General features: G+C 37.1%; 1 protein-coding gene across 1 annotated transcript in view; it reads right to left on the reverse strand.

Moving 5' to 3' along the window:
* Positions 1-792: 792 nt before the first annotated feature.
* QRSL1 (glutaminyl-tRNA amidotransferase subunit QRSL1) overlaps positions 793-17,363 on the reverse strand; it is a 28,575-nt gene continuing 12,004 nt past the window's right edge. The window contains exons 5-11 of the mRNA XM_068985207.1: positions 15,666-15,842; positions 10,700-10,875; positions 10,499-10,611; positions 9,455-9,647; positions 8,941-9,058; positions 4,950-5,155; positions 793-2,777 (exon numbers count right to left, since the gene is read on the reverse strand). Of these exons, the coding sequence (XP_068841308.1) occupies positions 2,560-2,777; positions 4,950-5,155; positions 8,941-9,058; positions 9,455-9,647; positions 10,499-10,611; positions 10,700-10,875; positions 15,666-15,842 (1,201 nt within the window). The 3' untranslated portion in view covers positions 793-2,559. The remainder of the gene's footprint in view (positions 2,778-4,949; positions 5,156-8,940; positions 9,059-9,454; positions 9,648-10,498; positions 10,612-10,699; positions 10,876-15,665; positions 15,843-17,363) is intronic.

Consider the following 17,363-nt stretch of genomic DNA (forward strand, 5'->3'; position numbering starts at 1 on the left):
TCTGTCCTAAAATCCTAAAGATATTTCTTGTCCATGATAGAAGGTGCCTGGCAGGCCAGTCTCTGGGGTCGCAGAGTCGGACATGCCTTAGTGACTAAACAGCATGGAAGGTGCTGGTGTTTTCCTCATAGGAATCACCGTCCCCTGTCATGTTTGTAAGTTCCTCTTCTGTACCATTCTATCTTTTCTAGCTGGTCCACAGTCCTGTGTTCCTGACAGCCTGGTGTCATACAGCCAATCAAATCCTGCCTCTCTAGTTTCAAGTGACTTTCTTGATAATGATAGGTGGGGGCCAGCACGGATTTGGCTTGGACTTGGCTCTGCGTGGTGTCAGATGCCAAGTTTCGTGAATGCATCACATTTTTTCACTCTAGCAACCCTTCTGCTGTTGAATCTGTCTTTTGCTCTGTTGCGCTGTCTTATCAAGGCACCCATCTCACACTTGCAGTCGTCTTCACCTTTCTGACGTGCTCTGCTCTGACAGCCCTGTTGCCCATAGTTTCAGGGTTTAATTAGCTGAGACACAGAAAAACCATTTTCCATTTTAAATTCTCAGACAGTGATTTGGCAAAATGAGATCTACCATATTTAGGGTAAAGATGGAAAAGAAAGAACAGATTAGGTATCGTTTCATGCTAGCTGGGTGTTATTATGTGAAAACGATGTAAATGTTTCATTTCCTTGTTTCAAGTCATTAGTGCAACTCAAGTAGAGACATAGGAGTAAGAGAAACTACGTATTATTCGAAAATCTTTTATTTCAAACTATACACACATAAAAAAAGAGATGGGGTAAAGATTTATTTGCTTGCCATTTGCATCATACTCTCTCCCCCAACTAAGGGGTTTCTCTTGTTATAAAATAAAGCAATTCTCTGTCATGAATTTCTTCCTTTCAGGGATTCATAGTCAAAATGTTTCAGAATACTAGTGCACTTGGCACAGAAAACTTTTATGCCGTTTATCAGATTGAGCATTTGCCCAGGGAGAGAGAAAACTATTAATGAAAAGTACCAGGCAGTTTAAACCCCCATCGCACTGTTTTCCAGTAGTTCTGAGAAGGTTGTGCCTCTTATGTTTTTACTTCATGTCTTTTATATTTAGAAAAGACTTTTTCCTTACCAAAGTGAATCTATTAAATAATAATTCAGCTCCCTACTTAAACTTATCAACAATAAATGTCAAATTAGAACTCATGATAAACATGAGATGACAACTGTGTTCTGGCAAAGACAAATCCAACAATGAAACCTTATAGGGGATCAAACTTAGGTCTCCTGCATTGCAGGCAGATTCTTTACCATCTGAACTACCAAGGAAGCCCTTTATAGTGGGTAAATGAATGCTTTCCATTAGAGCTTTTTTTTTTCCAAATTCTGAATATATAGTCCCATTCTTATTTCTTTGTGCTAAAGGTGCCTAAAAGGAGAGCACTTTGTAAGGAAAGTCAGGAGGGTGGGTAAGAAAACCATAAGGAAGAGAATCTGGGGTAAAGAAGGAGGCCCATGGGCCTCTTCTCTACATGGGCCCATGCAGCCCCACCAAGTTATCTACAAGTTTTTCATACTGAATCTTACTTGGGTATTGAAACTTTCTCACTAAAGCCATGCTCCAGTAGCTACCAATTTTCGAGTTCAGTCCAGTTTGTTAGGTCACAGCAAAGGTCTGACACCACTGAGCTAGTTTGTGACTGATAAACTAGGAGAATGAACTCGGTGTAACTAGGAGTTGTCCTGAGCTCCTTGGCATGGGGCGCTGGAATAGTAGAAGTAACGTTTTAACTTTCAGCAGAAAAGAAAAGTTCTCACTGCAGGTCTATTCTTAGAGGAGTGTGCCCACCTGGGCTCTCCCCAGAGAGAGGCACACCCCTGTCTGGGCCAGCAAGTTGCACTTCCTCCTGTGTTAGAGCTTCTCTTCCACCTGCTCTGCTCAGACCTAGAGGTGGATGTTCCCATTTTATTTTGTGCATTTTTAACCTCTTTTGCAGCGGCCTCTACCACGTGTTGAAATGCCTGTCAGCTGGGCTGTCTAGGCTCCTTCCGGAAGTACGACTTACTGTTCATGCTTGTGCTTTGGTTGCAAAGACATACAAGTCTTGACAGGTTTACCCTGAAGCTTACTTGCACTGTAAGCAATGTTCTTTTTAATGAACATTTAGAAGGTATCATTTTTTAGCAACATGTATCTCGTATTATAATAGAAATCCTGTACTTGGTTTCTACTTGAGTGAATGTGTCTGCCTCTTTGCAACCCCATGGGCTGTAGCCCACAGGCTCCTCTGTCCATGGAGTTCTCCAGGCAAGAATACTGGAGTGGGTTGCCATGGCCTCCTCCAGGGGATCTTTCCGACCTAGGGATTGAACCCAGGTCTCTTGTACTTTGGTTTATACTGAGTGGATGCTGAATAAATGCTGACATTTATAATTATAATCACAAGAATTTTAAAAAATGACTCCAAGGAATGACTATGTCGACAATGAGCCAAATTTCAAGAACACCTGATTTCTCTAGAATATAAAAACCTTTAAAAGTCATTATAACGTGCACAATATAGTTATCACTATTTTAGAGAAACCGAAGCTAACTTTTCATTTTCAAAGACTGATGAGCAATCATCCATTAGTTCTTGAAGCTGAATAACAGGAAACTGGACTTGTTTTTCAAACCATTTGGCAACTGTAAGAAGCTGCTGGTCACAAAATGCACGTCCAATAAACTGTAGTCCTATCGGCAACCCTTGGCTTGAGAGGGCCATAGGGACACTCACAGCTGGCAATCCTGAGGAAAGGAAAGAGACCCATTAAATGCTGACCACTTCTCCACCCTAAGACACAGAGACCTCTTCCACTTCCCAGTGCCAATAGGTACAAGACAGGATAAGGGTTAAAAAGAAAAAAATCACAAAAATTATGACATGTATATTTTTGTATCTTCCTTTGTTCATTTAATATATCTAGGAAATCACTGTATATCTGTTCAGAGACCAGGTTCATTCCTTTTTATAGTTGCATAGTATTCCACCATGTGGTTTTACCATAATTTATTCAACCATTCTTCTATGGTTGGGGGGTTTTGATTGTTTTTAGTATTTAGTGATTTCATGCCATGTCCCAGTGAATTACCTTGTGTATTTTTTCAGTATTCTTGAATGTTTCTCAGATGAAGAGGAATTGCTTCATCAAAAGATAAATGTGTATATTAATTAGAAATTGCCAAATTCCCCTCCAAAAAAGTTGTACCTTTTGAACTTCTATCAGCAAAATGAGAGTTTTCCTACAGCCATACAGTATGTTGCTGAGTTGCCTAATTTTTTTGTCAATTTATTAGGTGAGAAATAGTAGCTCAGGGTGATTTTAATTTCAGTTTTAGGGTATCTTGTTATGCCATAAAATAAGAAAGTTTTAAAAAATTAATGGAGGCTAGTTTAAGGGTTACGTACAACTTGGAGAGGTTCCTGTTAGTTAAATTTGAGCATCAAAAATAATGAGAATTACTTATAATACATTGATTTTTTTAAAAAAGGAAAGCTGTTCTATAGAGAAGACTGCTAGCTAAGATACGGAGAAAGAATGATAGAAAAGTCAGCACTTTGTAATTCTCTAAGTAATACTTAATTCAGGCAAGGGTCATCAATAGATGCTAAAAGTGGGTTCAGGTTTATTGGGAAATACGGTCCCAACATATCATATCGCGAACTGCTTACAACTGACAAAAGGAAAATGTGCCTTCATAAGGAAGTTACTTCTTTATCCAAAGGATTTACTTAGTTTCCACAGTGGTATGAACTGATATTAACTGTTTCTTGACCTGAAGTGCATACAGTATTTGTGCCAAAAATGTTTAAGTCAACCCAACCATAAGGAAGCAATCTGACAAATTCAGATTATGGACGGGATATCCTACAGGTCAAGTGGACAGGACTCCTCAGAAAAGACAATGTCACTTAAAAAATTCAAAAGGTAGAGGATTTCTTATCAGTAACTATGAAGGCTAGAAGAAATTAGCAGGACATTTTGTAAATGCTAAAGAAAAGAACTGTCAAACCAAAATCATATATCCAGCAAAAATAAACTATAAAAATGAGAGGAAAATCGAGACATTCTCAGAAGAAAGCTAAGAGAACTGGCTGCTAGCAGATATACCCTATAAGAATGGCAAACTCTTCTCCGAAGAGAAAGGATATGATAAAGAATCTTGATGGAACAGGGAGAAATGAACACAGTAGACAAAAGTCTATGGATAAATACAATGGGCTTTTCCCTTTGCTCTTGAGTTTTCTACATTATGTAGAAAAAGCGTAACAATCTGATGCGGTTCTTAATAAAAGAACATAGAGACCTGGGGGATTGTTCTAGACTTCAGTAAGAGATATCATAAACAAATATATGCAGGAAAAACACCCTATAAAAGGCATTTTTGGTTCAACTGAGAAAACTTAAATATGAACTGTATTTGGAATATTATTGTATTTGTGTTAGCCTTCTCAGGTATGATGAAGGATGTCTTTATTCCAGATGATTCATGCTAAAAGTATTTAGGGGTAAAGTAACATGATGCCGAAACTTTCAAATTAATCAAGTAAAAGCTGTGTATGTGTGTCTGTCTGTCTGGGGGTAAAGGGAGAGAGAAGAAGGAAAAAGCAAATGAGGCAAAATGTGAACAAGGATGAACCCAGGCAAAGGACATAATGGGTATTCATCTTATGACTTTTAAAAATCTTTCTGTAGGTCTGAAAATTAATGCATGTGTGTGTGGTGAATGCAAGCATGTGTATGCCTATAAATGCACACATGTACACACACCCACATGAACACAAACACACACTCCTAAGTATCCCAGAAGGACAAGCTATTGTGTTTAGGGAACAATCTAGCTAGAACCTAAGTTGAGGACCAGGACTGTCTACCTAAAAATCTGGAGAAAACCAGAATGTTCTTAAGGGACCCTCACCTGCCATATTTACGGCCTGTGTAAAGATGTCGTCTTGGGCACTGCGTGTCCTGTTGTCTTCCTTGATGAATTCTGTGTACGGCACTGCCTCACTCAAGGTCGTGGGAGTTAGCAGCACGTCCACTCCAGAGTTAAAAACATTCACAAAATCATTAGCAATGAGCCGTCTCACTTTCTGTGCTTTGACAAAATAATTCTCATAATTTCTGTGGAAAAAAAAAAAGTTGACATTTTAAGGGCTTTTTGTTATATCTTTCAATGAATTCTCATGCGTAAGACTTGTTAAAGAATCACTGGATTCTTGGCCTGTAGGAGCCGGTACCACTAAGATTCCCCAAACATAAAAATCAATTTTGTTCAACCATGCTGTTATTCTAAAAGTAGATACAATTCTTCACATATAATCACAAATTATTAACACTTCCAGGAACATCATTAAACCAGAACATTCATTTTCAGGTGAGGAAAATGAATCACTGCAAAGATTAGCAGTGGCAGAGGAGGGACCAGAACTTAGATCTCTGGAGTTGCATTCTGATCCTCTTTCTATTATAATGTCCTATTTCATCTATAGTTGCAATTATTATAAGAGTTCTGAAGTTTTGGACAATTCTAACTCTAGAATGGAAACAGTAACTGAGGAAAGAAGGCAGTGTTCGCAATTTTGTATTTTATAGACAGGTGTAGCCCAGGAATGGAAATGTGAAACTCCTGGAAAGATACTTCAGGCTGCCTACTGAATAGGAGATGACATTTGCAAATGATATACCTGATAAGGTATTAACATACAAAATATGCAAAGAACTCACACAACTTAACATCAAAAACCAAACAACCAATCAAAAAACTGGCAGAAGACCAGAACAGACGTTTTTCCAAAGAAGATATATGGATGGCCAACAAGCACATGAAAAGATGCTCACCATCACTAATCATCAGAGAAATGCAATTCAAAACCACCATGAAATATCACCTCACACATTTCAGAATGGCTATTACCAAAGACAACAAATAACAAGGATTGTCAAGGATATAGAGAAAGGGGAACCTTCATGCATGACTGGTGGGAATATAAAGTGGTGCAGCCTCTATAGAAAACAGTATGGAGATTTCTCCAAGAATTAAAAACAGAACGACTAGACAATGCAGCAGTTCCACTCCTGGGTATTTATCCAAAGAAAACAAACACTTTTGAAAAGATATACGCAACCCTATGTTCACTGCAGCACTGTTTACAATAGTCCAGATATGGAAACCACTTAAATGTCCACCGATAGATGAATGGATAAAGACGGAGTATACATACACAGTGGAGTATTAGCCATAAAGAAGAATGAGATTTTGTTCTGTGGGACAACATGGATAGATCTAGAGGCTATTATGCCAAGTGAAGTTAAGTGAGAGAAAATACTGTATGATTTCACTTATCTATGGAATCCAAAAACAAAACAAATGAACAAACGTAACAGAAACTGAGTCATAGATAAACAGGTAGTTGCCAGAGGGGGAGGGTGGTGAGAGGGAAGGAGAGAAATAGGGAAAGGAGACTGAGTTACAAACTTCCAGGCATGAAAGGTACAGTGTGGGGAATATAGTCAGTAATTATGTAATATCTTTATATGGTGACAGATGACATCTAGACCTATCATGGTGATCGTTTTGAAATGCATAGAAATGTCAAATCACGATGGTGTGCACCAGCAACTGACCTAGTGTTGTAGGTCAATTATACTTCAAAAACAAACTCATAGATAAAGTGATCAGATTTGTTGTTATCAGAAGTAGGAGGTGGGGGAAGGGGGAATAGGATGAAGATGGTCTAAAGGCACAAAGTTCTGGTTATGAGTAAGCACCAGGGATGTAATGTAGAACATGATAAATATAATTAACATTGCCATATGTTACACATGAATGCTGTCAAGAGTAAATCCTGAGTTCTCATGGTAAGAAAATGTTTTCTGCCTATTTCTTTAATGTTGTATCTATATGAATGAGATGATGGATGTTCCCTAAAGTTACTGTGGTAATAAAAAGTAATAAAGGATATGGTTACTCCCCACACTCTCCCTCCCCAAAAGAAAAGACATTTACTTTACTGAAAAGATTAACGAATTAGCCAGACACAGGAGTGACTACAAATCAATGATGGAAAGAAAGGGGGAAAAAAATACTCTTTAGATCCTCCTGAAGCTGTTTTAATGAAGGCTGGCAAAAGGATTAACTATTTGACTGATAACTTCAGTTTCCTCACCTGTAAAAATGGATATAACAATTCCAACCTTGCATGGACCAAATACAAAGATATAAAAATGGGAAATCTTTTTTATCTTGAAAGAATGCCAGAGAAATAACCAGATGTCTTTATTATCATTTGACCACAGGGTCTACAGGGTGATGAATGCAGGCATCACATATAATTTACCCAGCAGCTAATGGCTTAAATAACGTATTAACAGCATTCCCCAAACCTGAATTTTATAAAAGAACAAATACTTATATTAAATTTCTTCCTACTTTTAATATGCTTCAATCGGAAAACTAGACAAAATGGAACAATCATTTTCAGACATGAGACAGCAGGTATTCAGAAGAGAAGGAAAGCAAACAGCAAAGCCCTTTGATTTCCCCATTAACCAAATAATAGTTTTTGTTTTCTAGCTTTGAGATATAATTGAGTATAAAATTCTGTAGTTTTAAGGTTTGCAACATGATTTGATATATGTATATATTGCAAAATGATTACTGCAGTAAGATTAGTTAACACATCCATCACCTAAGAGTTTTTTGTGTATGTGGTGAGAACATTTAAGACCTACTCTCATCAGCTTTCAAGTATATAGTATAGTGTTGTTACCTATAGTAATTAAGTTTACATCACATCCCCAGAGCTTATCTGCGGGAGTCTGTACCCTTTGACCAACATCTCTCTTTCCCCAGCAACTACCATTCCACTGGGTCTGTGGCTTTGGTGTTTTTTTCCCCTATATTCCACATATAAGTGAGATCATACAGTATTTGTCTTTCTCTGACTTATTTCGCTTAAGATAATGCCCTCAAGGTCCATGCATGCTGTCACAAATGAAGGATTTCTTTCTTTCGAATAATTATCAATACTCTTGAATAATAATGAATGTTCCATTGTGTGTGTGTGGGTGGGTATACACACACATGGCATATTTTCTTTTTCCATTTGTCTGCCAATGGACACTAGTTTGTTTCCATGTCTTGGCTATTGCAAACAATGCTGGGAGGTAGTGATTTCTTTCCTTCAGATATATACCCAGAAGTGGGATTTCTGGATCATATGGTAGTTCTATTTTTAATTTTTTGAGGAATCTCCATACTGTTTTTCAGAGTAGCTGTTCGTAGTATTTTTGGAAAAAGGAATGCTAACTACTGGCCCTAAGGAGATGCACAGATGAATAAAATGCTTTCCATCCATATACATATATATCCATATATGCCCATTATATATATGCAAAACTCCATGAAGCTGTTCAGTACATTCTTGCTTTTTCACACTTATCTATCCTCTTAGACAGACTTGGTGGTATGGAAGATGAATCCTATTCACAAGATGATGAAAAACTTATATCAGTCATAGTAATTTTAGAATTCTTTCTTGGAGCAAACAGATACACGATGCAAGGGAAAGTCAGGTTGATTTCACTGACCTTTTAAAGAGAGACCAACGTGACTTCCTGCTGAAGGCTCTCGCAGCAGGAGGACAATGTAGCAATAACACGGGGCATTTAATGAGGCTAAAACCCTTCAGGCTTCCTAATTAGCTTGCTACAGCATCAGCGGGTTTTTTTTTTTTTTTTAATAACCAGGAGCCAAAAGTACCAAAAACAGGCCTTTACTTATGATTTCTAATTCAAATCGTAAGGATTTTGCTTCCTTAGCAAAACTGATAAGACCTGACAGACACGCTACCACTTCCCTCTGGAGTTTTCAAGAATGCGGCAAATTCCTATACTGGTGATCTTACTCTTTTAATAAGAAAAAGTTTCCCGAGAGGATCCTCCCTCTCACCACATCATTGAACCCTTCTCGCCTGGTTGCAGCATACATGGCTTCAGTAGACACATCACTGTCACATCTGTGACCTGAAAACAAAAGAGACGAACATTACTTGAAAAGGAAGTAAAGTTTTGGCTGAAAAGCAGGTCTAGAGTCACATTTGTGGCCAATACTAAAATTTCAGGAGATTGACCTTAATGGATTCCCTTCTTCACACGTCTTGGGACTAACTGACCCGTCAGGAATCAAGAAAGAGAAGAAAATAATGAAGAGGGAAATTTCATTTGTTCACTCCCTCATTCATTCATTATGAGTTATGATAATGAATAGTGAGTATAATGCTAAATTGACAACAGTAAAACGATCCACTAATTTACTTCTCTAAATCATCAACATTATCCCAGGCAATAATATTTTTTGTCACTAATAAGTGAAAATGTTTGAGAAAACTTCCCTAAAAGTCCAAAACACAGGCACTTTACCATATTCTAGCCCATCAAATCTTGCCATATTCGATGCCACTTCCGATGTACACAATACGTGGTAACACACAATTGAGTAACTGGTATGGGGCAGGGAGACTTCAATTACTTTGGCCCCCTCAGACTCAAAGAGATTAGCAGCTTTGGACCAAAGAGAATGTACTTCACTTGACAATTCTGGTGTAAGATATTCCTAATTGGAAAAAGTCAAAATACAGAAATCAGAACATCCAATTGATGGTTTTACAAAAATGTGTACCCCAGAACCTCTGGCAATATATTAGAAATCCTGATTAAATTGATAGTAGGTAGCTAAAAAGACTGAACTAATTTAAGAGCATTTATTGCAATGACGAGCACAACACTAGATATTGTGAACTGGATATAATAAAGACTGGAGATCTGGTTGGAGAACTTACATTTATTTAATGTTCATTATGTATCAGGCATTCTGCTAGATGCTTTCCAAAGGTTCTCTCATTGAACGTTTTTAACAGTCCTATGATGTAGGTATTATCATCCTTCATGTTATTAATGAAAATATTGAGACTAGAGAAGTTAAGTAACTTTCCTAATGTTACACAGTAGGCAAGTACAGGATCCAGGATTCCCAACTAGGTCTGTTTCACTCTAAATCCTTAAAAATAGGCACACCTATTACCTTAAGTGAAAATTTAAAAAATTTCACAGTATTTCTCTACAGCAGTGCTCTCAACTGGGGGCAATTTTATCCTCTTCCTCTCAACCAGGGGACATGTGGTAACGTCTACAGACAGTTTGACTTGTGGGGTTGAGGTGGTAGGGTAGGGGCGGGGCTGCTACCTCTAAGGGCAGAGACCAGTGATGTTGCTAAACATCTTACAATGCAAAGGACAATCTCCCAGGACAAAAACTTACTGCTAAGCTCAAAATTAAACATTTAAAAGGTGAGTGATTTTATCTATCTCCTTTCATGTGCCAATAAAAGTGGCAGAGCAGCGATTCAAACTCAACCAGTCTGTTTCTGTCTGTATTTGACTTCACAGTACTTTTGTAAAGAGTTACCTTTGGAATTCCTATACATAGTTTGCTCACATCTGTCAAACTGGGAAGCGTAAATGGTTTAACAGGATCTTGAATTGTGGTAGAATCTTTGGGATCATGCCCAGCTAGTATACCTGCAAGTAAAAGTATTTATGAGTGACAGACACATTGTTTTTCAGTGAACTGATAATGCTTTGAAACTATATGGAATCATATAAATACCCAACACAGTGGCTGCATCATCCACACATCTGGTTAAGATTCCTGGCACATCCATTGAATTCACCAGGGGAATGAGACCATGACGAGAAACTAGGCCATAGCTTGGTTTTAAACCAACAACCCCGCAGTGGGCAGCTGGATTTCTGGTTGATCCTCCTGTATCTGATCCTAAAGCCCTGAAATTTAAATGGAATTCTGTTTAGCAGGATAACATCTTTCTAATCATATCTGAAATCTATTTTTTTAAAATGTAGACTTTTAAAGGTGTTTTCTCCTGATTATACAAAAATAAAACATGCTCATAGCAGAGAATTCTTAAAATACAGAAAAGTGTAAAAATGTAACAAAGTATTCTACCACTTTGAGGCAAACACACACTGCTAACATTTTGCATATGAACTTTAAGTCTTTTTTTAATGAATTTTTCTTTCACAGTTCAGGTCATTCTGTAATCATAAGCTTCCATCTCTTTTTTGCTTATCATGAGACTTTTACTATGTTATAAAGATTACTGAAAATTTTAAATATGTAAAATATTCTATCAATTGGCAACTCCCAACTGATTCCCAATTCCTATCACAGGAATTATACAAATCGTTCAGTTCTTTACTTTTTGATTGAAGTATAGTTGATTTATGATGTGTTAATTTCTGCTACACACCAAAGTGATTTAGTTATATACATATATACAATTTTAAAAATATTCTTTTCCATTATGGTTTATCCCAGGTTACAGGATACAGTTCCTTGTGCTATAGATAAACCTTCTTGTGTATCTATTCTATATGCATCTACTAACCCCAAACTCCCAGTCACAAGTCTATTCTCTGTCTATAAGTCTGTTTCAAAGATAGATTCAATTTGTGCCACATTTTAGATTTCACATATAGATAATATATTATGGCATTTGTCTTTCTCTGATGTACTTCACTTAGCATGATCGTCTCTAGTTGCATCCGTGTTGCTGCAAAAGGCATTGCTTCATTCTGTTTTATAGCTGAGTGGTATTCTACTGTATGCATGCACCACACCTTCTTTATCCACTCATCTGTCGATGGACATTTAGATTGTTTCTGTGTCTTGGGTCCTGGGAACAGTGCTGCTATGAATGAACACGGGGTGCCTGTATTGCTCTGAATTATAGTTTTGTTTGGATATTCGCCTAGGAGTAGGGCTTCCCTGCTGGCTCAGTCGGTAAGAATCATCTGCAATGCAGGAGATCCAGGTTCAATCCCTGGGTCGAGAAGATCCCCAGGAGCAGGAAATGGCAATCCACTCCAGTATTCTTGCTTGGAAAATCCCACAGATGGAGGAGCCTGGAGGGTTACAGTCCATGGGGTTTTAAGAGTCGGATACAATTTAGCAACTAACCCATGCCTAAGAGTGGGATCGCTGGATCACATGGTAATTCTGTGTGTAGTTTTCTGAGGAACCTCCATACTGTTCCACAGTGGCTGCACCAACTTCCATTTCTATCAACAGTGTAGGAGGGTTCTCTTTTCTCCACACCCTCTCCGGCACTTGTTTTTTGTACTTTTTAATGATGGCCATTTTGACCAGTGTGAGGTGGTGTGGTACCTCATTGTAGTTCTGATTTGCATTTCTTAGTAATTAGTGATGTTGAGTATCTTTTCATGTGCCTACTGGTCATGTATTTTTTGGAGAAATATCCATTTAGGTCTTCTGTCCATTTTTTGATTGGGTTATTTGTTTTTTTGCTGTTGAGCTGTATAAGTTGTTTGTACATTTTGAAGATTAAGCCCCTATCAGTCACATTGTTTGCAAATATTGTCTCCCATTCTATAGGCTGTCTTTTCATTTTATGGTTTCCTCTGCTGTGCAAAAGCTTATAAGTTTGATTAGGTTCCATTTATTTTTGTTTTTGTTTCTGTTGCCTCAGAAGACCTATGAAAACACTGGTATGATTTATATACATACAAATCTTATATCTTCTTTTAATAGCAATTTTATAGTATGCTTATACAAACTAAACACACCCCTCCCAGGAATTCAGATACAGCTCTTCTGCTACCCCATTTAGAATCATGACTAGAAATGTATTCTGATTTATTTAAACTGCTATATTGTTGCAAACTAGAATAGCTGCATAGTAGAGTACTTTGTAGGGAGTTCCCTGGCAGTCCTGCAGTTAGAATTCTGTGCTTTCACTGGCAAAGGTCTGAGTTCAATCCCCCGTCAGGGAATTAAGATCCCACAAGCTGTGCAGCGCAGCCAAAAATAAATAAATAAATAAAGCACTTTCTAATAAACACCTTTAAACATAAATCTTTGCCCATATATCTCTAGCTTCTAAGAGTTAATGGGTAAAAGGGTCTACCTGTCATTATAAGTTCTAAATATATTTTGTTAAATTACTTGTCAGAAAGGTTATGCCAATTTATATTCCCAATTGCAGTGAATCACATTGTTTTATCTTTCATTCCCTGGTGGCTCAGACAGTAAAGCATCTACCGCACTGTGGGAGACCCCAGTTTGATCCCTGGGTCGGGAAGGTCCCCTGGAGAAGGAAATGGCAACTCACTCCCGTATTCTTGCCTGGAAAATCCCATGGACAGAGGAGCCTGGTGGGCCACAGTCCATGGGGTTACAAAGAGCTGGACACAACTGAGCAACTTCACTTTCACTTTCACCATCACTGAATACTAGCAGTTCTTAAAATCTCATTATTTTGATAAAACATTTGTTAATGTGCATTTTGAGTAATTTTTCACACTTATTTGTATTTGTATTACTCAACTATGAAGTGTCTGTTCATTTCTTTGCTCAGTTACCTATACAGTCTGTGTTTTTATTAAAAAAAAAAGACACACTTGACATTATGCTAAGTGAAAGCACACATACTGCACAATTTTACCTGTATGAGGTGCCTGGAGTGGCCAAATTCACAGAGACATAAAGTAAGAGAGTGCTTGCCAAGGGCTGGGGACATGGGGAGGGGGGCAAATGGGAGGCTTTTAAGGAGTACACAGTTAAGTTTTGCAAAGGAAACAAGTTCTAGAGACTGGCTGAGTGATAATGTGAATGTACTTAATACAACTGAATCGTATACTTTAAAAGGATTAAGATAACATATTTTAATTGTATGTGTATTTTCCACTGTGTATATTTTTCACAATTTAAAATTTTTAACTATTTCAGGAAAAAGGTTTTTCTTGATTATAAAATTGCAATGTCCATTGTAAAAATTAAAATATTCTATATGATCTATAAAGTGAAATTTCTTATAATCCGTCCCCAGAATTACCACTTTTTATGTATATTTATCCAGATACTTCCGTGCAACTAACATGTTCACATATGTAATGTTATGTTTAACAGAAATAAGGTCATATAATACACATTGTTCTCCAACTTGTCTTTCACTTCACAGTGTATTTTGGATTTCTTTCCATGTCATGACACAGTGCTCTAACTCATTCTTTTTAGTGGCTACATAGTACTCCTAGAATTTTCCTGTTTTAAAAACTATTATAAAAGAAACAAATCAGAACACCTGACAGTCTGGGGCCCATTCACTCTGGAATCACTTTGGATCCTGGCCCCTCTTGAGTACACTCAGACTGAAGCTTTGGGCTGAGCAAGGCTCACGGACCTTTCACATGGTCCTTGGGCTCTACAGAAAATGCAGATTAATTGCCTTTCTTACCAAGTCCTCTTAAGCCACAGAATCAGATTGCTGCTTTCACGGTTTCTAAAAGGACACATTTTCTTATTAGGATTCCCTGACAGCTGTGTAAAAGTAAAACCTACATTTCCATAGGAATTATGTGTCAAAGTGCCACCTTCTCAAAGCACATTCAGTAAGATGAACACTAAGAGGGGTGATGAGGATAGAAAAAAGCACCTAATCTTGCAATCCTCCCTTGTCAGAACTCTCATTAATATTAATGTGGTGCTATAAAATTCCACAGAGATAAAATGAAATGGTTTTACTTGATAACAAGATTTCAGGGGAACTAAAAAAAAAACAAAACTGTAGAATCTAAATCTCCACAGCTCTAAAAAAATATAAATAATTTATTGATTGCAATGCCTGTGAAACAGCTTAGTTTCAGTGGATAATTAAGGAGAGATAAATATAGTAATAGCAATATTTATTTACTCTTTTTTAGATGGTTAAGAAATGCTTTACAAACATGACAAGACATAAAGCATGATTGATGGATTCAGAATACAAAGTATGACAGTTGAACAAATCATCTCCCTACAAATTTGAAAAAGCCTTTACTTATATATATTTTTAGTTGCTAATTTATAAAAACACTTCTTAAAATATTCTATTGATAAATATTAACCTTTTCTTTCCTTCCTTCCTTCCTTATTTTTTGGCAAAGTTGGGCTTAGCTGAAGGATAAATCACAGATACTAATTTAGCTCAATAGCACTCAACTAAAGCCAAGGTATATTAATCTCTAAATATATGTACAGTCAGTGAGCAGATACCCAAATAAATAATTTTAAAAATGAAATTCACAACTGAGCAACTTCACTTTCACTTTTCACTTTCATGCATTGGACAAGGAAATGGCAGCCCACTCCAGTGTTCTTGCCTGGAGAATCCCAGGGACGGGGGAGCCTGGCAGGCTGCCATCTATGGGGTCACACAGACTTGGACACAACTGAAGTCACTTAGTAGCAGCAGCAGCAAGCTAACTGATTTATTCTTATTCTAGAAGATCTGTAAAATCATGTTTTAAAGAAGACCAGATACTATACAGGAAGGGTTTAAATGTCTTAAAGTTAATGTATAAAATATACATATGTGTACTATATAGTTGAGGGTATTTCTAAGATATAATTTTGATACACTACTAAGCACAAATTGCTCACTAAGGAGAAATAAAAATACCAAGTATGCATGAGTCTATTGTTGGATTTTGTATATGGTTTATGACTATCTGTATTGGGTTGGGTTCTAAAGTACAGATAGAAGAAAATATCTTACGCAAAGCACGTGAACGCTGACACGGCCGCCGCACTTCCTCCTGAGCTTCCTCCGGTTATGAGCCAATTTGAATCCTCATTCTCACTGTGCGAGTTCTGCTTCCTCTTTTCTCTATATTGTTTTGAATAACTCCACGGGTTTTTAACTGGTCCAAATATGCCATCTGTGCTTCCAGATCTGAAACGAAGAAGTGAAGCAAGATATCTTAATAAAACTCTTTTTATGTGATCTCCTGATTACATTATTTGCTTCTAACACTGTATAATCCACTGTAACTTAAATTAGAAAAGTTAGGAAGGCTGCTGAGTTGTAGCTTTCTTTAATTAGATGGTTGAGGAGGTGAGGATGAGAAGTAAAATCGTTTGTGGTAGAAAGTCAGAAAAAAAACAGTCTGTTAGGAAAAGGAAATTTTTATCCCAACTGATAATCCAATTCAGCGTAAGATGATTTTCTTCATAAATTAAGGTCTTCCAATAACGTGTCTCAAACATCCAAACAGTTAACAAGTAGTCTTTTGAAGGAATTCCTCTTTTAATCATAAGTTTTAAGAGGGCAATTCCCTGGCAGTCCAGTGGTGAGGCCTCCATGCTTCCACTGCAGGGGGCACAGTTCCCACCTCTTGTTGGGGAACTAAGATCCCACAAGCTGTGTGGCTCAGCCAAAAAAAAAGAACTCAGGGAGATATTCTTAGTGAATGCTAATAACCTTTTTTACTTTTGAAAAAACTTCAACCTAATAGATAACTTACAAAAATAAAAACAGCATGAAAAAACGTATACCCTTTACCCAGGTTCACCTATTGTTCACATTCTACCCCATTTGTTTTATCATTTGTGTGCTCTGTGTGTGTGGCTGTACTTATTTTTCCTGAACTACTTAAGGGTAAATTATACATATTATGGCCCATTACCCCAAATACTTTAGCTTTTTCTAAGACAAAGAATAGTCTCTTACACAGTCACAGTATGGCTATCTCAGTAAATTTAACAGCAATACTTTTATCAAATCTACCACATGTAATCCAATTTTGTCATTTGATCCAATAATGTCCTTTATAGCATTTTCCCTTTTTCCAGTATAGGATCAAGTCTAGAGTTAAGAATTATATTAAACTTTTCTCTTTAACCTCTTTAACTTTTTTCACCAACCAAGAACACTGAGTTGTTTCCTGTTTTTAGCAATTTGAATAAAGCTACAATAAATATTGTAGTGAAAGGCCCCAGCCAGTGCTTCTGTATAAACATAAGCCTTCACATCTTGGGTAAATACCTAGGATTGAGATTGCTGACTCTTTTGCTAAGTGTATGCTTAACTTTATAAGAAACTGCTAAACTATTTTCCAAAGTGGCCATACCATTTTGCATTCCCTACCAGCATTGTATGAGAATCCAGTTGTTCTCCATCCCTGTATTAGGTGTATGTACTTCAGTGTGGTTTTAATTTGCATTTCCTAAATGACAAACCATGTTTGATGTGTTTGTCAATTGTGTACCTTCTTTGATATATGATTTTATATCTCTTTACATCTCATTTTTAAAAAAATTGGTTTTCTTATTTTTGAGTTGGAAAAGTTTCAATATATACTGGATACCAGTTCCTGGTCAGACATATGTCTTGCAAATAGTTTTGCTAAGTTGTGTGGCTTGCTTTTTTTCATTTTTAACAGTGCATTAAGTACAAAAGTTCTTAATTTTAATG

This window comes from Capricornis sumatraensis, chromosome 13 (assembly GCF_032405125.1).
Source record: "Capricornis sumatraensis isolate serow.1 chromosome 13, serow.2, whole genome shotgun sequence".
In the NCBI taxonomy this organism is placed as follows: domain Eukaryota; kingdom Metazoa; phylum Chordata; class Mammalia; order Artiodactyla; family Bovidae; genus Capricornis; species Capricornis sumatraensis.